The 20,240-nt window shown below is 50.6% G+C and overlaps 6 protein-coding genes across 6 annotated transcripts; 4 read left to right on the top strand and 2 right to left on the bottom strand.

Moving 5' to 3' along the window:
* Positions 1-85: 85 nt before the first annotated feature.
* L3040_004396 (uncharacterized protein) lies at positions 86-5,195 on the top strand (the record flags this gene model as incomplete). The annotated part of the gene is made up of 4 exons (XM_066154863.1): positions 86-105; positions 278-400; positions 465-621; positions 675-5,195. The coding sequence occupies 4 exons, from the start codon at positions 86-88 to the stop codon at positions 5,193-5,195; spliced, it is 4,821 nt and encodes a 1,606-aa protein (XP_066011959.1).
* An 810-nt stretch (positions 5,196-6,005) lies between these two features.
* L3040_004395 (uncharacterized protein) lies at positions 6,006-7,295 on the top strand (the record flags this gene model as incomplete). The annotated part of the gene is made up of 3 exons (XM_007291457.1): positions 6,006-6,450; positions 6,545-6,680; positions 6,866-7,295. 3 exons carry the CDS (start codon positions 6,006-6,008, stop codon positions 7,293-7,295), a joined length of 1,011 nt encoding a protein of 336 aa, XP_007291519.1.
* A 2,220-nt stretch (positions 7,296-9,515) lies between these two features.
* L3040_004394 (uncharacterized protein) lies at positions 9,516-10,398 on the bottom strand (the record flags this gene model as incomplete). Its single annotated transcript, XM_007291456.2, has 4 exons — positions 9,516-9,586; positions 9,655-9,874; positions 9,930-10,034; positions 10,096-10,398. 4 exons carry the CDS (start codon positions 10,396-10,398, stop codon positions 9,516-9,518), a joined length of 699 nt encoding a protein of 232 aa, XP_007291518.2.
* Positions 10,399-10,653: 255 nt separating this feature from the next.
* L3040_004393 (uncharacterized protein) lies at positions 10,654-11,453 on the top strand (the record flags this gene model as incomplete). The annotated part of the gene is made up of 5 exons (XM_066154855.1): positions 10,654-10,696; positions 10,755-10,816; positions 10,928-11,074; positions 11,279-11,386; positions 11,442-11,453. 5 exons carry the CDS (start codon positions 10,654-10,656, stop codon positions 11,451-11,453), a joined length of 372 nt encoding a protein of 123 aa, XP_066011958.1.
* Positions 11,454-11,566: 113 nt separating this feature from the next.
* Positions 11,567-12,235, bottom strand: L3040_004392 (uncharacterized protein; the record flags this gene model as incomplete). Its single annotated transcript, XM_066154849.1, has 3 exons — positions 11,567-11,685; positions 11,746-12,019; positions 12,095-12,235. The coding sequence occupies 3 exons, from the start codon at positions 12,233-12,235 to the stop codon at positions 11,567-11,569; spliced, it is 534 nt and encodes a 177-aa protein (XP_066011957.1).
* Positions 12,236-15,379: 3,144 nt separating this feature from the next.
* Positions 15,380-16,816, top strand: L3040_004391 (uncharacterized protein; the record flags this gene model as incomplete). Its single annotated transcript, XM_007291453.1, has 2 exons — positions 15,380-15,591; positions 15,670-16,816. 2 exons carry the CDS (start codon positions 15,380-15,382, stop codon positions 16,814-16,816), a joined length of 1,359 nt encoding a protein of 452 aa, XP_007291515.1.
* Positions 16,817-20,240: the final 3,424 nt, after the last annotated feature.

The raw sequence follows: 20,240 nt of genomic DNA, 5'->3' as shown, positions 1-20,240 counted from the left end.
CTGTCGCATTCGTCTTTCCTTATCAGTCCCGATCTGTTATGCCCCCCGACGAGCAGTGCTGCTACGCTCCGCCTCGCATTTCTCTATGCGTGTACTGGACTTCATGTGAGTTTGGCTTTCACAACTGTACTATTCATTCTCCAGATCACCCAGAGTCGCATGGCTCTCGGCCCTCGATCCGAGTAGACAACCAACGGCGGGCCTCTTACTGCTCGACCACCATTCTGCCAAAAGATGGCCAAAGATCCCGGAGCTGACCATCATGCTATGCGCACAGAGTAACCACTCCACCTGGAACCAACCACTCCAGTGTCTATGTCTCCAGCATCTGGAGACGTAGCCCAGACCCCAGAGCCGAAACCCACCAGCGGCTTTGCCAGCGTCTTCAAGAGCTTGACTGGTAGTAGATCAACCAGGAACCCAAATCCTAGCTCTTCAGCAGCGTCTCTCGCTGGCTCGGCCAGTCTGCAACAGATTGTCTACCCACAGTCAGCGACCTATGGTGGTCCGCCCGATTATGAGCACCTGTACGATACACTGAAGCCCGGGAACCCTCTTGCAGACCGACTTGCTGCTGCAGAAGCACTTCGCCATGCGGTGCAGGATTATCCGTTAAGCGGGGTATGTGGCTCGGTGTGTGGCTACGAACAAGGGCTTTGGCTGATGTATGTTAGGTGACGAGTATATTCAAACAAGGGAAAGACCTCATTGAATCAAGAAACCCCAGAGAGGTCCGTGTTGCTGGATTCGAGCTTTTGACTGCCTGTGTTCGACAATCAACTTCTACGGACCCGGAGCGCCTGGCTTTTTTCCACGTTCTTACTGCTCCAGCAAATCCCGAGGACTTCCAGTTTCAACTTACGGCCCTGGTGGAATTGGCGAAACATGGAAAGGATCTTTCGGGCTTCCATTATGAGACTTTACCTCTTTTGACCTCCTGGTTACGACATAATTTTGCTATTACTTCCGCGGCTAGAAGAAATGCAGGTCGGAATAGGAGTTCGAAATCCAAAACCCCGCTTAGCGAGGAGACCAACCTATCACTTCTTTTCGCTTTCATCGTGGACGTGATCAAATTCAGCTTTAGCGTTTCCAGCGAAGAAACCACGGGCGGGCTCATCGATGTTGTGCTCTATATCTGCGTTAACACGCCACTCTCCAGCGACTTGAAGACATGTATCGATGTTATCAATGCCATTGTTACTTATGGCGACATTCCAGGCGAAAAGTTGTCGGGATGTGTCAAAGTGCTCTGCTCCATACATTGTCTAGTTAGTGATGTGCAATCTGAAGCGTGGCGTTCTATTAGCAACCTATGCAGGTCACATAATGCACAGAAGACCGTCAGAATCCTGCTCAACATCCTTCAAGAACCTCCGGCCGACTCGGCGAGCGGAAGGCAAACAGTCCGAGAGATCCGTGGGGCATTGTCAGTACTAGAAAAGCTATTTGCGAAGGATGGCCAGAAGGGTTATCCTCTTGTTCCCTTCACGCTTCTCATTGCTGCGCTAGAGAAGGTGGTGAACGTGGAGCACACAAAGGTGGAAAATGACGTCCTCAATTTGATCCTGTCCCTCCTCAGTGACGAGAAGAAAGAGATCAAGGAGAATGTCATTCAAGAAGACTGGTCCATGATGTTCGATGTGGTAATCAAATGTTCGCAGAGGGCGTTGGAGAATCCTGAGGGTCGCCAAATCATGAGCCGTTCTCGTCTCAAAAATTCAACGGCCAAGGATGACCTGGGCAATCAGACTTCAGCCACCGGCCTGGGTCAGACTCTACACAAAATTATATTGCGGATCGAAGCGCTCCTCTCCAAACTCCCTAGCGTGGATTTCTTCCAGAAGGAGGACTGTGTAAAGTTTTTCGTCACTTGTCATTCACAGTTGCCGGAATCTTGCGCTAGGTTTGTTATCGACTACTACATGGAGTACCGTTACTGCTACCCTTCGGACTTGGATTGGAAAGACAACACGAAGATGATACTGTCGGCCTTCTTCACTGACAGATCTCGACATACTCATATTCGCTTACACGCGCTGAAAGCTATCACAGATGTTTTCGAGGTTATTGAAATGATGGATGAGCATGAAGACCCTGATACCGTTCAAGTATTTGTTATGTCCATTTTGAATGAGATTGGCGAAGAGAAGGACACTACAGTTTTGGAGAAGGTCGTTTCCTTCGCAGTGACTGTCGCAGAAAAGGCAGACGAGAGACTCTTTCACTTTATTATAAACGCCATCAGAAGCAGCATCACCAGCGATCGTCTACAATCTCCTCTTGCTTCGCCACCAGGATCTAGGCGCGGGCTGATGAATGCAAGCAGGCTTGATTCCTTGGCCACCTCCAATACCTTGATACAGACCCCGTCGAACGTTGTCACGAGAGGCCTTATCTTGATTTTCATGAGGACAATGGACAATTCGAGTTCGAAAGCTCTGCGGATCTTCCATGAACTTCTCCGGATTGCCAAGTCTCACGGCTGCGAAACGGACGCGCGTATCTCGGCATTGAAGATGCTATCTCGTTTGAGAGCTGATTGGGCGAATGGTATTTTCCTGACACCCTTCACGGAATCGGATGGCCTCGCAGTGACCCTTTACCGTACTGCTGCTTCACTAGCACGAAAACAAGCCATTGATGAAGCTGCTTTGCAACAGCGCTCAGCTCGTATTGATGAGACCTCCCGCAGTTCCCGGAGTACCTCTGTTAGTCTACCTTATCCACAAGTTCGACAGCCAATTCGAACTGCCAGTGGACTTACCAGAACAATGCAACGAAATCATCAAATGTGGATGTCACCTGACCAAAACGCTCTGCCCGAGCCTGCTTCTGGGAAGGCTAGTCTCGTGTTAAAGTCTGTGTTGAGAAAGAACGATGCAGACAGAGAAAAGGTAGACGAGGAACTGCATGACGATTACGAATTCCGCGAAGTGGAAGGAGGGAACGTGCCGTCGACCAATTCAATCCATAGGGATATTGCCGCTTTAGATATCGGCTTCTACCTCGACAATATCATTGAATTGCTCAAGAACGGATGTGACTGGGAAATTTACAGTTACATACTCGTGCATTTGGCTTCCCAACTGACAAATCAAGCTTTATTTGTTGGCGCTATTCCGCAAATCAGGAATTTGCGGGAGCTTCTGTGCGATCAGATCAAAAACGGTACCTATTACGATCCGCCGCATTCATCTGGGCTTCGCAAAGCCGATGTGGGCATTTGCCTTTTCCAGATATTGAATATGGTTATGAGTTACCACCGCCACTTTCAGAAGGTCGATCAAGATGACATTGTCAGAACCTTCCTGCAGGGTGTGGGCGAACGAACTTCCAAGTCCTGCATCCACGCACTTTCGATTTGCTGTCACGAGCTTCCTGGTTCAACGAGTAAATCACTTATTCATATCCTTCAGAAGATGTCGCAGATAATCACCCAAAGCCACGTTGCAGTCCATATCCTCGAGTTCCTAGCATGTCTAGCTAGACTGCCAGATCTTTATATCAACTTTCGCGAGGAGGAATATCGCATAGTCTTTGCGATCTGCTTCCGGTACCTGCAGTACGTTCGAGACCAGGACGCGAAAGAAGCCGGTAACCGTAACAGTAATCCTCTTGGACGTAATCCCCTGGCAAATCTGCCTGCAGACCCAAGTCCCGCAGAGAGCAATTTTCAACCCAATCCATCGGACGATCTCCCACAGTATGTCTACGCCTTGGCCTATCATGTCATCATATTCTGGTTTTTGGCCTTAAAGCTCCCGGACCGTGCCGGACAGGTCAGCTGGATCACCAGAAACCTCGTTTCCACAGATGCGAACGGTAGAGAGAAGATCGACGAGCAAGCACAGGTCACCTTAGACTTTATGCAGCGAGTAGCTTATGCAGATGTCGATGAGTCCGATGCTGATCCCTCCTTCACACCAGAGTTACTCGGGGAAATCCAGAAGAAGAGGTGGATCATTGGAAACAGTCTAATCACTGTTCAACAAGCAACACGAGGAGATTGGGCTCAGATAACCAAACGACAACCTTCTGGGACATCCCGTTACATTATTCAGGAGAAGTTCATTCGACCTCCGCCTCATCAGGATCCCGGACTAGCAGATGTAATGAAAGATGGGCGTGTCTCGGACGACAATGTCAAGTTGCCAAGCCATCTTCTACTACAATTGTCAGCTTCGACCCCTTTAGCAAGCGAGGCTATGCGTCCTATACCTTTGCCTAACAACGAAGACATGGAACGGGCTGTGAGAACTTTCAACCGCCTCTTCACCGTGGACGGCCACAAGGTTGGAGTGATTTACATCGGGGAAAACCAAACAAACGAGGTGGAAATCCTGGCGAACATTCAGGGCAGCAGTGACTACACCGAATTCCTATCTCGTCTCGGTACCCTCACCAAGCTCAAGGGGGCAAAATTCAATACTCAAGGGCTGGACAAGGAATCTGACTTGGATGGGAAGTACACGTTCTGTTGGCGCGATCGGGTCACGGAAATTGTTTTCCATGTTACAACGCAAATGCCAACTAACCTGGACAACGATCCTCAGTGTATCATGAAGAAGAGACATATTGGCAACGACTTTGTCAACATAATCTTCAATAACTCTGGACTTCCCTTCCGATTTGACACTTTCCCATCGCAGTTTAACTACGTCAATATTGTCATCACTCCAGAATCTCGGGCATCGTTTGTTGCGACTCGCTTTAGATCCAAGATGCATGCAGACGATGCGTTTTATCGGGTGCAGGTCATGAGCAAACCGGGTTTTCCAGAAGTATCACCTGCGGCTGAGATGAAGATTATGAGTTTGGCAGCCCTGCCGGGCTTTATCCGGTTGCTAGCTCTCAACGCATCGGTATTCTCATTAGTGTGGGCTAACAGGGAAGGCGGGGAGAATGTATCATCATGGCGAAGTCGATTGCAGGCTATCAATCGAATCCGAGAGAGATACGCCGTGAAGAACGCAGGGGTGATGGCCACATCGCCTCCGGGAACTTCAAATGGTGTGAATTTACGGGAGAGTATTAGCAGTCTTCGACGGTCATCGGTTGCAAATTTCTTGGCACACGCACCAGAGCCGATTTCTCAACGATCATCGTTGCTGTCGACAGCTGAGACAGAAGTCGGTCCCACGACTGGCGAAGAGAGCCTTGTAGAGTCTCTTGATTTTTCGAGGTGGGCATAAAAAGGGGCATATGGCGCTTGGAAGGGGAAAATACCACAAAAGTTTTGAATCAATCTGCGTTATGCGGCGCAATGGACCATGGCGTCTGGGTTTGTTTGTACATCATGCCGGTTCATGATGGTGGTTCTTTTGAGAGGTCCACTCAGCATTTGCGGAACGTCTGGCTGGAAAATAAAATCGATTCAATAAGCCCCGTATTTTTTAAACCTACTTTCCTGCATAGTGAGCCGTCCATCTGTGAGACCAAATCGGAGACGTGGGGAGTGATTTTGTAGCAGTAGATATTTGTGAGGTTTTACTTGAGTACCTGCAATGCCTAGGTACCCGCTCCAGCAAAACACGGAAAGGTTACGCGAGGGAGGTGATCGCCAGGCGAATTCACGCGGCTCCCTGTTGCTTTGTTTTTCCTCGCTTCCCCGGTCCCTTTCCAACGACCAACGTCGGGCGCGTTCGTCTCCTAGAAGCCACAGGGCTTTGCAATCACCACGCTTCTCCCCTAGTCCACTCAAGCGGTGCCTCAAAAATTCATGCTTCTTCCTGAGGCCTGATCTACATAACGCCTAGGTTCAGAATCCGCAGCGCTGCTGCAGTGCTAGCGTATTCAGCGGATTGAAAGCCTTGCGCCACCCCTCGTGCACCTGCACATAACTTACACTCTACCTGCAGACTAAGCGGTGGAATACAAACTTTTCTGACCACCATCTGCGTCGGGAACGACGAAGGATAAGGCAAAATCTCAGCCTCGGTTTTGTTCATCCATGGCGAGGCTACTGCGGCGCGTTTTAAGATCACAGCTCAGATTTCCGGGTAATGGCGAGTAACTTGAATATGGGTGCTCCTTCAGAGCTGAAGCGCCTACCGTTGCCAAAGCCGCCTACATATTGCTTCGTCACGATAACCGATCCGAAGGAAACTAAGTCTAGGTCGAAGAAGCGCCAGGTCAGATCGGCTGTAGCATATTACCAGCATCACAAGGATGATGGCAAAGACCCTGGATCTGGTAGGCGAATGAGAGGGTGGAAAAGGAAATCTGTGTCCCGCTCTCTGGTGACAAGCCTTCCGTTGGAGCAAGATGATTCTGGAGAAACATGGTCAAGTTCCACTCAGCCTACGCCTACACCGCCAGAAGAAAGGCCAGACTATGTTTCCGCCTTTCACACTTCGTATCAGCCGGCGTTCAGTGGGATGAGAGTTGATCCGTTTCAATCTTATCCCATCCCGTGGGATCCCGTGTATGAGCCTATTTTGGACTTTTGTACGTTCGGTGACCTACGAGTCTGGTCCAAACTTTCCACTATGAATTCTGAGTCTTCAAATTTATCTACGAAACGGACACTGATCATTCTCAGACCTGACACATGTTCTTATCGACACACCGGGCATAGCTAAACCCGGCCAAGTCTTTCGTTTAAGGTCCTCCTGGTACCCATTCATCATGAAGAGCCCCATCACATTCTACGCAGCCCTCGCACTTGCTGGGACACTGTAAGTACATGGGAAAGCCCTACCTCATCCTTCTAACTGTGTCTTTTATCGCTTCGAGTGGATTCGGCTGGATGGGCGGAGGCATTCATTTTATCTTCTGGTTGTTATAAGCGATCTGGGAGCATGCCTTGCCCTGATCCGAAACATTTTGAGGTAGCGACAATTGACTAACCCGTGTCTCACAGTTTCTACCCCCGGTGTTGCCATCCCGCCACTGGTCTCACGATCCTCAGGCTCCGCCAGAAAGCCATCTCATCCATCAACAGCACACTCTTCGACCCAGATACCTGTAAGTCAGACGAGACGATAGGTGCCGTGTTCTGCATGTCGCTACTGGAATCTATGTACGGAGACGCAAATTCTTATCAGGTGCACATGGCTGGCCTGGCGAAGATGGTGAGGATGAGAGGGGGGCTGGGTGAGTTGGGGCTGGATGGGCTGATGAAGACGATGATCTGCTGGTTGGATTTTAAGCACACGAAGGTTCATGGGTCGGATTTGGCGTTCGGGGAAAGTCGCGAGGTGGAAAAGAGAGCGAGTCCGTTCAAGCATCCGAAAGAGGGGGCTGAGCGACGAAAGCTGCTTGATGAGAGAGAGGGAAGTGCGGGCTCGTAGGAGTTGGGTTTGCCAGCTGTGTAGAAGACCAGCACTCACGTATTTTATTAGTAATAAAACAGTTATATCACAATGTAATGTATTGACGAGGCGACCCCTTATTTGGCCGTACTTCGATGAGTGTATACTTTCGTTGCCTTTTTAATGGAGTGAAAAAGTGCATTGTGGTATGTCCAATAGTAGAACACTCACCCATATACATGTAAGCCCTAGTGAGTAATATAACAACAACCTTCCTTTATCATAAGCGAACTTTCCTTCCTTTCGCTTGGAAATCCACCATAGCTATTACTCAATCTTATCGTTGCTAAGATGTTCAACAACGCCTCTTCACTACCACCACCACTACTGCACCTCTCCGTACTCCCTTCACCTGCGTCTGTATCTCTCGGTCCGTCGCGGTAGTCCTAGACCGCGAGGCTCTTTTCTCCATCCTCTTTCCCTCATTTACTAAACATCCGAGGAACTCCATTATCACTCCATCAGCAATTCAGCATACTCCTCCTCCACATCAGAAGCCAGCCATTACTCACTCTCCAAAGCCCCTCTATCAGTAAACACATAGACCCTGTTCAGACCAGCCCAGTATATCTTTGGCGTCCACTCCAGCTTCTTCTCTCTCGTCTTCTTCACCCTATAAACTCCGTTGAACTTGACTACCGTCTCCCGAACGTCCACTTCCTTCTTCGATACGACCTGGGTAGGCGTCATCCGCACCATCTGCGAGCAGCATTCAGACGTGGTGCCTTTCTAGAGCCCTCATTCTTTCCCTTGTCCCGATGATTTCAAGCAGGCCTCAAGAATGCACAAATCACTCGGATCAAGCTGCGCAACGAAAGATACCAGACAGCGACTCTTCTGCCCATGCCATTCATTCATTTCTCTGCCCCCTCCCCCACCCATATGTAGAAGCTCCCCTTCGCATCTCTTACTCTGCAAGCAAACTCATCAATCAAGTGTCCAACACCGCAGTCCGTATCTCGCCAACCCGTAGTCGATGTGTGTGCAAAGCGTTGCCAGAACCTCTTACTACTACCGGTACACTATGCCTCCGCCCGAGTCCGCAGCAGATCCGTGCAGGCTGTCCATCCTCTTCCACCCAACTAGGAAAGGAATCGCGCCCACCTCCTCAATATGCACTGCTGCGTGAACCCTGTGCCCGTATTTGCACGCTCTGGTCCCGGCCACGGTGCCTCGCTCGTAACGAGCTCGTCTCGAGTCTTGGGTGCAGTTGCTTTTCGTATATATATATATATATATATATATATATACACATATAAATATATAAAAAAAAAAATTGTATCTCTCTCTCTTCATCATCTCCCCGCCGTGCACAGCAGTGCGGGTCCTGCACCCGCTCGATTCGCACCTGCCCAAGTCAGGCCTTGCTGAACCTACTAGTATCTAGCGGACTGGCCTTGTTTCCTCTCTTATACGAGGTACTCGTGACTAATAAAGTCTGATTAGAAAAAAACCAACGGGATAGGTAAGGTAGGTACCTAAGGTACCGGTACCGTACCTACCTCACCTATGCCATTAGTTCTGCAGATCAAACGGACCCCAGCTATAATAAGATCGGGCCCCACTTTTGTATTACGGAGGGAGGTTATCGCGGGAGAACGGGAGAGGTAGGAGGAGGATAAGGATTCTCCAATTAGATAATGAAACAAAGTTACCGTGGAGAGGTACAGTACCGGTACAGTAGATGCCATGATTAGATTTGGAGACGTTGAAAGAGGGACACGGTTTATTAGTAGTACTTAGGAGGCAGATACGACTTCGCTTAGGTTCAAGCGAGGTACTCCGAGCGAGGTACTCCCAGGGTAAAGAGGGGGCTCTGTCAGCCTTAGTGCACGCTTCCAACAGTTTTACGTAGTTAGTGATCTGGGTCAAAGACTTTTTTCTATTTTCATCTGATATCGGAATGGAACACCATTGATACAATAGTATATCTGTGATGTGCCCATGAGGTAGCGGGTCCTTTCCACAAATCTGGACTTTGATACCAAGAACTTGAACTGGGAAGCCTGGGCTATGGTGCTCCATGGGCCCATGCCTGGGAAAGACACGATTTTCCGATTGCGCTAGCGTTCTCGGGGACATTATGGATCTCGGAGCTCGAAGGTTCTTTACTGTTAATGGAGGCAGGGAATGGGCCTATTACTTGTCTGGCGGGAGCCCCTGCCGAGCGAGGATTTCGTGGTCTTCAGTTTCCACGCTCTAGTGGCTTGCTCCGTGGGCAATGTCCCGGAGTATGAGGTAGCTAGAAAGTCTACAGTTCCTCGTCTTCGCTAATTTTATGCCGAGTTAGCATGTCATACCTCACACAGTAAGGGCATCTTCATGCTGAAGCAAGTACCTTTCCACGGTATGCATAACAGAAATGGTTCAGTCGTAAATAGTTTCCCTTGCATCCAGGAGTCCACTTTTCCCACTGGCATTTCCCTAACGCCAGGACGATGCTCTGATCCAATCCTTATATCGAACCGCCGCAGCAGCCTATGGGAGCGCTGACATTTCCCCATTCGTAGAACGCCAGTGCTGGTATCATGAAATCCGAAAGCAATATTCTCCATACCCTGTTTGAAGAGCCGCTTAATCACTCGACGCACACCCTCTGCACCCACAGCTTACGCATTCCACCGCTTGATCCTCCTTCATCTGGGCCTTTGGAACCCTGCATATACACGTCGAGTTAAAGTTTGTCTCCTTCGTTTGTACACAGCGGAGACAGCACAGCTATGGGAAGGTCAGCCTCTGCCTGTGCTTCGAGCCTCAGAGCACGCCAGGAATAACAAACCTTTTCATATCCGGTCTTCTTCCACTTCGCAATCAGCATCTTGTCCGCATAAGCATTCTTCAGCAAGTACTCATAGAGCTCCTTGCTGATTGCCTCCTTCTCGTAGTACAGCTCGTAGATATATCTGCTGCGCTGATGGCTGATTTGGAATATGGGCCAGTGCACAGCGTGTCGGGGGACATTCGTCGAGGGCGCGTTCTCTGCGTCTTTCATTTTATTGCTGAAAATTAAGAGGTCGTCTTCGATGTCGGAGAAGCCTGCTGGGGGAGATTTGCGCTTGCTGGCATGGCGGATGGCAGGCATATTTGTGATTATTGCGTAAACTGCGCGTGCGCCGACTTTTGAAAATTAGATGGGCTTGACAGGGTGGCGCGGTTCCAGGTCGTCAAAGTGGCATGGAGGGTGGTTTTGCGGAGGTGGGAATGGGGGAGGGCGCCTTATGATTCAGCCTCGTTCTTATTTAATCTCACACGTGACCACAACTCGACGTAGTACCGGTAGGTAGCCGAGCTTCCTCGACGTGAGTGAAGTCTACCCATAGAAACACTCGACGCCACCATGGTTATCAACCCTACACACCTTGCGCAGCGGACGCGCCAATGTGAGCTCTACACGTACGCTGATTTTTGAGGGAATACGTTTGCTAATTGGATGTGCAGCGGTCAATTGGGCGGATGCTCAACGGAGGGTCTTGAAGAACTACCGGGAATGGATCAGATCTGTATGTTGTCCTACCGCCGACAGTGTGACTAGGGAGGAGCTTGGAGGGACATGATATGGACAACTGTCGGTGGTGTAGACTGCAGAGCCAAAGGCTCACGACCATGTACAGGCACCCGAGATCCAAACCATGTATTCCCTCAATATCCCGGTTTCAGCGTTGAGGACGAAAATTCGGCAGGAGTTTGAGAGGCATCGATACGTGAATCAGATACAGGTGGTGGATACGCTTCTCTTTCAGAGCCATGCAGAATACCAGGTTCGTAGATATCTTCCTTTACCATTCGGAGGAGAAGGCCGCAAGGAACCAGGCTATGAACGCCAAGGGGATGATTGGATAATCTCGACACACTCCAGGATCCAAGTTGTGTACTCGAGGATCCAAGATGCGTTGGAAGTATCTGCTGGGGGGAGCTTCATTGTCAACTCTGAGGTCGAGCTTGGCTAACATTCTTGATTGCAGGAAACTCTGAACTACTGGAAGCAACTACCGCACATCCTCAAATACTTTCGCGCAGAGGAAGATGTCAAGGCACGCCGCCCAACAAACTTCATGAATGGATTCCTCGAGGCGAGTCTTTACCGCCCCACTACCTCCCTATCACAGACTAACGACGAGGATACAGGGTCGCAACTGAGTGTTCCTTGTTGTTTCATAGCCTTTTGTACATTTGCCTTCCGAATGGACCAGAATCAAAACTCCGCAGTTTTCCATGCCTGAACGCCGAGCAATCCCTTGCTATGTCCTCTCTTAATCCTTCGCTCCGTCGAAATCTTCTCGAGCCTGCATGAACTTGAGTGCTACCTCGTCACATAAGTCCATCAAGTCTTGGAACCCTTTATCCAACGCTGCCACTGCCGTTGTTCCTTCTGCACACTCGTCAGCTTTTTTTTTTTTTTTTTGTGTTTGTGCGTCACCATGCTACTCACCATACGTCTGGATTCGGATGTTCATCAGCTCTTCACTGGGATGGGGAATCGAGTATCCGCAGAATTCTACATTGGGGCTTTTGCGAGGACGGACGGACGTTAGCCTCGTACATCGTTCCAGTTCAGAGTGTGAGATTGGTAGGTAGCTCAAAGAATGCAAAGGGTCGTCCAGATTGCCATACTTCTTCATGATTATGTATCGTAGCGAATTCCCCAGCGTATGATCCTCCTTCTTAAACTCGAACGACGCAGCGGTATCTGAAGATCCTGGAAGCTACAGGTATCCTTTAGCAAAACGTTTATGACTTCCCCTTCCCCTGCCCCTTCGGCGGAATGGTTCGAAGCATACGATTCTGATCCGCTTCTCGTCCACCCACGGCTTTTCCTGTGGCGCGGGAGTGCCGTCCTCGGCGGCGGGAGCATCAGTCATGGAAACATCGTCTGCGGCTGGATCGTCAACAGCAACAGCTGTCGACTTCTTTGGAGGCATTTTGACAGGTTGGTTGGGCGGCGGAATCTCCCCCAGGCGCAATTTCAGAAGGCGGGCGGGCGGATTGCAAAAAAAGAATTTCTTATCGAGAACGGTTTTCAAAGATTGCGCTAGTACCCTTTAGGAAAAGGCCGAGGATGGCAAGGCTACGGGTATATCCACAGCCTTCTTCAGCCCAAGCACATTTTCGCCGACCGACTTCGTACCGAGTATGCATAGAGAGGTAGTGGCTCGCTCTTTGTTCGGATTTCGTGGTTTCGAACATAACTTTTCGTTGGTCTTGCTCTTCATCAGGGCAGGCCACATTATTTTGTGACTTTCGTTGTGTCCAGAATGCAAGTGAGAATGAATGATACTTACTACCTACGGTCAGGTACGGAGTATCACCGTCTTTAGCTAACCATAGCATAATGACTGGCCGAATGGCGGTCAGTACAAGATCACGGTGGGAAGCCTCGCCTGCCAGCGAAGGCGGCAACATACTATTTTCTACAAACCACCTCCGTACCGTACTCCGTACAATGTGTACCAGGCTCGAAGGCATCGCCGCCCTTTCGGATTCGGACCGTAACCAGTACTGGATCGGCTATACCCACCGGAGGAAAACAGCCCTCGATCACTCCGTAGATGCGTGTAGCAGACGTCATCAGGAGAGGTGGAAGTTTCTCCAACGTTCGAATGCGGTGGCGAATGCCCAAGTCCTACCGCGCGGCTACCGTACAGATCTACGGAGTACGGTATACCGATAGACTGAACTCAACCACCATCCCCTTTTCCTCGCTCTTTACTCGCCACCTGGGTCGATGATGCAGGGCTGTAACTTCGACGCATCCCAATGGAATCCGATGATAAAAGGAGGCGTCACTTCGATATTGAAGCGTGGAGGGGCTGCCCACCCGATGTTTATTTCGATCGGTGGTCGTTTCGACGCATTTAATCCTTACCGAGTGGGGGGGGGGGGGGGTTTTGGTGGGAGCTGGGCGAGACAGCTGAGCCGCGTTTCATGGCGCCTTGTGAGACCTGCTGTAGCCTGTCCGATGCGTCGGAGCCGGGACCTTTCATCGCATACCCCCGTGAAAGACTCCTTAGTCGGGAAGGATTATTTTTGTCGTTACCCGTTAGCTCTGACGAGACTTTGGACTACCGGTACCGTACGGTATCCGTCTTCGGATCTACCTCGGCGTGATCACGGTTCAGTCAGGTGACTATTGCCAAGACCGCTTAGTCAGGGCTCGAGAGTGCAGAGTTGGTTCTCCCTCTCGCATCGGCGAGCAACGGAGGAAATATAGGTTCATAACCCATCCATACCGATTCCGGTTGACCTACGAAGGACTTTTCGCTGACTTTGCCCGGGAATAGCGAATGCTGCCATGTGCACTTGCGCGATATCCGACACATTTTCGGCTCGATATGGGTTGACAAGTACCTATCGAGACGGGTGTTTTTGATTTGTTTGACAGAGACGAGGCTGCTTGCTCTCCCGGGTGGGGTGCATGGAGATGAGGCCCGGTTTGAAATGTCGGGAATGCATTTGGATTCCATTCTGCGGAACTGAACTTGAGATGGCGATCATGGGGAGTTCATCCGTTGTTGTTAATTTTGTCCGCATCATCTCCTGCAAATAGATGGGCTCATATCCGATCTGTTATTTGGCGACGAGCACGACCCACCGGACTTGCGGGCTGAGGAGAGTCAGGGTCGCGGACGAGACGAGGGTCTTGTATACAGTAGACACCGCCCTCCGCAGAATGGGTCAAGCCTTTTCCCATGGTCGCTGTCTATAGGAAACAGCTTGGGCGGGGAGTGGAGATGCAGATATGGGGGGTCCTGGCAAGAAGTGGTCTCCATCACCGTCCCCCTTTCGGACACAGGCAGTCTGATTTGATTATGAAATCTCTGGGCAAGCACTTTGGATATTGGTTTCGAAATCGGAAATAGAGCAGGAATAGCGTAGTATCGTCCGGTAGAGCGTACGTAGTAGTAGAAAGGGTAAAAGGGTAAAATGGACGGGGGCAGGCAGTCCCTGGGCTGGTACTGGCTGGTACTGGCTGGCACTGGCCACTGCGAGCCACCAGCCACCAACTCTCTCCGGGGGGGCTGGTTCCAGGTACTACAGACATTACAGATACTACAGACGCTACAGACGCTACAGACACTTACAGACTTATCTATCGAATGCTGAAACAAGGAAAACGTGCCCAGGCCCCTCTACTGCCCCAGTGGCCGGTGGCCAGTGGCCAGTGGCCAGTGGCCAGTGCCAGAGCCAGTGCTCTTCCTCACGTCTCCTCACTGCACTGCACTCCACTGCACTGCACTGACACTTACCCTCAACCCTCAACCCTTCCCCCCTCGTCCTCGTCCTCGCCCTTCGCCCTCAACCCTCCCCCCAAGTCGGGCCGGCGGGCAATTCATAATAAAATCTCACCGCCACCCCGCTCACACCTTCTCTCATCCCTCCGTCTCTCTCCGTCTTTTCTTCGACACGACAGGACCGCCTCTGCTCTTGATCCCTCTCGCACCGGCACCAGTACCAGCACCAGTACCAGCACCAGCACCAGCATCAGCCCCACTTCCCTTCTTTTATCGGCTTTCTGCTCCTCTCTGTTCTCTCGGTTTTCTCGATTCTCTCTGCTCTCTGCTCTCTGCTCTCTGCTCTCTGCTGCCTCTGCTCTCTGCACCCTCTGCTCCTTCCTTCACACCTTCGTTTCCGGGTTGGCAAGCAAAGAAGGGAAAGAAGTGCAAAATTCAAATTCAAATTCAGGAGATCCTGGCCATCCGCGTTTGTGATCCCCGACTCGAGGCGCATCTCCCGCCTTGTCCTCCTCCTCCTCCTCTTTTCTCCACCACCACCCACCGCCACCCACCACCACTTCCTCCTCCTCCTCCTCCTCCTCATCCTTCTTCCAATTCTTACCTGCCCAGCACAGCAGAGATAGCTTCATTCTATAGAACACGTCTCTCGTTCGCGCCAGGTGTGAAAAGAAGCAAGAGGCACCGAGCGCTCGCATTCAGTTGTGCAGCACCGCCAGACCGGAGAGGCCTACTTACAGCGGCAGCAGCTGATCATCCCCGAACCCGAACCCGAACCCAGAGAGCGTCTCGCGGTCACAACTCCACCCACCCGCACTCCAACCCTCCGACAGCATGAGCACTGCCATCGCCATGGCTCCGTCGCCAGCACCTCACGACCGGCCCTCGTATATAGACATGACCCCATCGGCCCCCCAGCGCCACTCTGACCGGTCCAAGTCGCCACCAGTGCACCGTGTAGCTTCGGCCACGTCGAATCATGCCGACCACAGGGCAGGGAGTGGGAGCCCAGAGACAACTCCAGCCGCAAAGAGTCCCCCCAATACGTGAGTCTCGACCGCCCATGGCGGGCCTGGTCCCTCCCAACGCTCCATGCCCCATGACTGACATCCGCATCTCTGTAGGGCGCGAATTGGCACGGCCCCGAAGATCACGATCAAGAAGGAGATGCCATCGTCGCCGGATCTATCGACGTCTCGACACCGACCCCGAAAACTCGACCTTTCAAAGAACACGGCCAGCGCTCACCCGGCGACCTCGCGACCCTCCGCGGGCCCGCTGACCGCGCGCGGCGGAGACGGGCTGTTGATTCACGACGTCGGCCTGGCGTGTCTGTCGCCCGGGTTCGTCACCCAAGATCCCACCATGCGGGAACAATTGCAACGCAGCATCTCGGTCCGCGAGCAGCAGAGACAACTGATCGTGTCGCGACTGCAGCAGACGGCCAAGCCCGGCGACGCCCCCATGGAAAGTGCCCGGGAGCGTGAACTGGGAGGATCGGCGTTCCCTGCCAAAACTCCCGGGACGTCCAAGAGGAAAGCGCCTCCGGGGCTCAGCATCGTCGCACCATCTCATGAGCAATTCGCGCACGAGAGGGTGATTCAATCGGCCCCTCTGCACCAATCCTTCACCGGACGACACCAAGCACACCCGCTCACTCGACACATCCAAAATCCCTCGTCGAACCTCGCCAACACGTCGCACATCCACCACGTCCCAGCAACGCAGACCAGCAACCGCCTTCCGCCCATCACCGATGTGTTCGCCGCCGAGGGTCTCGGTGCCCACCGTGAGGTCCAGACCAGCCGTGGTGCGTTCTTCCCCAACAACGCCGGATCCGCCGCCAACTCCTCGCATTCGAATACGAGACCGGCGTTTCCGTCCCCCGGGCGCAACAACCATCAGCCGCCCCCCTCTGCCCGACCTCGGGAGTACCGGTCCGCCGAAGATGCGCAAGCAGAACTGGCCGGTGGCCGACCCGAGCTCTTGCCCAAGCTCGTACACTATGGCCGACATCAGCAACCTCCCACGCCACCGTCTCCCCTGACCGGCACGGCCATGAGATACAGTGAATCTGCGCGCAGCGGCGGCCCGCGGAGGAGAGCCCGCGCCGAGTACGAAGAAGGCGGCAGCCCACCCCTCGGAACCGGACCGTCCGCGAGTCGACGCGGACCGTTTGGCGAAGGCCGCGATAGTCCCGCGAGCCAGCAGCGCAAGAAGGAGGAGTTTATCCGACTGTGTGACCGAGCGTGGGATCTCTTTCACTCCTAGGCAGCTCTTCACCTGTTCTCCTTCTCTGTGGGCTCATGAGGGAGGCAACCTCGATTCGACTAGGATACCAGTCTCGATCTCCACGCATGGGTGAACGGGGTCATTTACATGCTGATGTTTGGACTACGACTTCATGCTGTTGGCAAGCATCTGGGACTTTATCGATGTGTCAGTCGGGCTCGTCGATAAGTTGGCGTTAATATGGGATGAAGCGATTACGGAATGGCTTCCTGAGATGAATTCCTGGTTTACGAATGGCTGTAGCACGATGATGTTATGGATGGGTCGGGGGCCAGGGGGGATGGATGAGACGACATTATACCAGAAGAGAAGGAGGGAGCGATAATGACTTGTTCCAGCGCTCTGATGCCCGACTCGTTAATTCTTGATTCGCTTTCTGATACATCGGAGGGGATGACCTATATTCATGAAGTTGCCGGAGTGTGGGCGTCGGGATGGAGCTTTGGAATCAATAATTCTTTGTGCTTTGGCTGACTCTGTGTATTCTATCGATTGCTCGGATCGATGATTAGAAGCAACGCTGCTTGTAATGTTTCTTTTGGGGGGGATGGTCGCCGATTGGGGGGAGGGGTTTTAGGTAGTCAACCAGGCCGAAAGAAATTCACTGAATATCCTTGGACTTTAATCCCTTCCCGTCTTTTTTTTCTTATCTGTCGTCCTCGATGTCCACATTCTTTCCCTCTACGCTTTGGCCGTTCAACTCAGATGGACTACGGAGGACTGCATGAAGAGAGTTTTCCTACGCCCGCCGCACGACGGGCACTCTTTTTCCGCATCAGTCGCCGCAGACGCAGCAGTCGCAGCAGACGCAGCAGCAGCAGCAGCATAACCAACCTACTTTCCCTACCGGTACCTGTCTTTTTGAAAGATATTTATTTGGGTAGGTAAGGTAGGTAGGTTAAGTAGGTTAGGTAGGGTAGGTTCGGTATGCCTATGATATGATTTATTCACTCGTTCACTTATATATCCGTTCATTCGTTCATTCGTCCACCTGGTGTTGGAGACGGCAGACTCTGGAGAGCTGGAGTCCGTTCTTCTTCTTCTTCTTCTTCTTCTTCTTCTTGGTCATTGCTGTCATCGCATCAATCAATCCCCATCTAGCAATAGCAGCCTACAATACAATACAAGCGCAGCAGCACGCCCTTCCCCCAAGTGTGTCCAAGTGTATCCAAGGTGTCCATCCGTCCGTCGGTACGAAGACGCGCCAAGCTATGCGTTCATATAGGTACGGTACTTATACATATACTTACTTATTATACCTACATACATACATACACACCTACCTACAATCCACCACCACCACACCGCATCCTCCCAGCGCCAAACCCAAACCCAAACCGCTCCTCGCTGAAGCTGCAGCTGCTCGCTGCTCGGATTACTCTTATGATGATGATATCCCGGAATGCAACGCGACGCGACGCAATCCAATCCAATCCAATCCAATCCAATCCAGCGCAACGCAACGCAAAAGCGTCTCGAAACGAAACGAAACGAAACGAGTAGGTAAGTAAGTAGGTAAGTAAGGCAGGAAGTCTGTCCCGCGGGGGAACAGACAGACAAACAGACAGACAGACAGACAAAACAAAGTACCGACCGGTAGACATCCCCTTCTGCAAAAAGCACGATATCCAGACTACATTGCAATATCCCCTTTTTTTTTCCATTTTTTTTTTTCTTTTTTCCTTTTTTAATTTTTAATTTATTTTTTTTTTTTTTTGGCTCTTCTTCTTCTTCTTTGGCTCTCGGTTGGGTTATTTGGCTGTGGGGGGGGGTAAGTGGGGGTGGACAGAGGAGGATGGGAAGAGGAGAAGGAAGAAGGAAAAAAAAAAAAACATTTATAATAAAAATTGAAAATTGGGGAGGGGGCTTTTTTGAGGGGTTCTGGTTTTTTGGTTTTTTGGTTTTTGGTTTTTGGTTTTTAAGGGGCTTTACATTATGGGTTAGGGTTTTTGGGGGGGTTTACGAGTTAGAGGTTTCTGAGGGTTTTACGAGTTAGAGGGTTCTCAGGGTTTTACGGCTTTTACAGGTTAGGGGTTTTTGGGGGCTTTACGGGTTTTGAGGGTTTTACGGGTTAGGGATTCTGAGGGTTGGAGGGTTTTACAGTGTGGGTTAGGGTTTTTGGGGGTTTTACGGTTTCGAAGGTTTTATGGTTTAGGGAGTTTTACGGGTTAGGGGTTTTACGGGTATTGAGGGTATTGAGGGTATTGAGGGTATTGAGGGTATTGAGGGTTTTTCGGGGCTTTGAGGGCTTTGAGGGCTTTGAGGGTTTTGAGGGTATTGAGGGTATTGAGGGTATTGAGGGTTTTTCGGGGCTTTGAGGGCTTTGAGGGCTTTGAGGGTTTTGAGGGTTTTGAGTGTTTTACGGGTTAGGGGTTTTACGGGCTAAGGGTTTCGAGGGTTTGAGGGTTTTGAGGACTCTACGGGTTTTGAAGGTTTTACGGTTTAGGGATTTTTACAGTTTAGGGATTTTTACGGGTTAGGAACTTTTACGGTTTAGGGATTTTTACGGTATAGGGATCTTTACAGTTTAGGGATTTTCTAGGGATTTTCACGGGTTAGGGGTTACCTACCTAGTCACAGCACGCAAGCCCAAGTGGTTTTGTCTATCCTATAATTAAAACTACACCTATGTAAGTGCGGGCGGGGTGTAGGTCTCTCCTTGCATTTCTCGTTCCGTTACCTTACGTTACGTTACGTTACATCCCCGGAATACCATCTCTCCATCTATATTCGCAACATCCGAAACGCTGGGGATATTTTATTAGGATGGTTTCGGGGCTGGTGAGGGGGTGGGGGTTGCTTTGCTTTGCTTTGCTCTGGCTATGCTTGCGCTAATATAGTAAGTATATAGTGTTTATCTAAATTATCAAATCCTTTGAAACGCGGTGCTCCTGTTCCTTTTTTTTTTTTTTTTTTTTTTTTTTTTTTTTAGATCGTTTGTTTGGTTTGGGGCTCGTTCTTTAATATATGTCAACCAGGAAAAGGCATATTGTGCCTAGTCGGTGGATTCGGTAGGAGGATTGTTTATATTTATATATCGATGTGAGAGTTATTTATATTTATGCATATATATATATTTATACATAGGTGCATACTATATATGTATAGATGCATAAATATAAACACATATATATTTAACTATACGTATCATTTTTCATAGGAAAGAGGATGAAGCGGAAACAAAGACGAAACGGAAAAGTTTCTATCCCTTTCCCTCTTTTGCTAAACTACCTGTTTGTTTGCTAGTTATATAAAACAATCAATTAAGCATAAACGATTATATAAAGAAAGAAGTGCTATATATATTCAACTATACGTATCATCCTCAACAAGAAAGAAGACGAAACGGAAAAAAGACGAAGCGGAAAAAAGACGAAACGAAGGAGATTCTATCCCTTTTCCT

The sequence above is a fragment of the Drepanopeziza brunnea genome (assembly GCF_022702325.1).
Source record: "Drepanopeziza brunnea f. sp. 'multigermtubi' strain 214-2 chromosome Unknown ctg6, whole genome shotgun sequence".
Taxonomy (NCBI): Eukaryota; Fungi; Ascomycota; class Leotiomycetes; order Helotiales; family Drepanopezizaceae; genus Drepanopeziza; species Drepanopeziza brunnea.
This window is presented reverse-complemented; position numbering and strand designations above follow the sequence as displayed.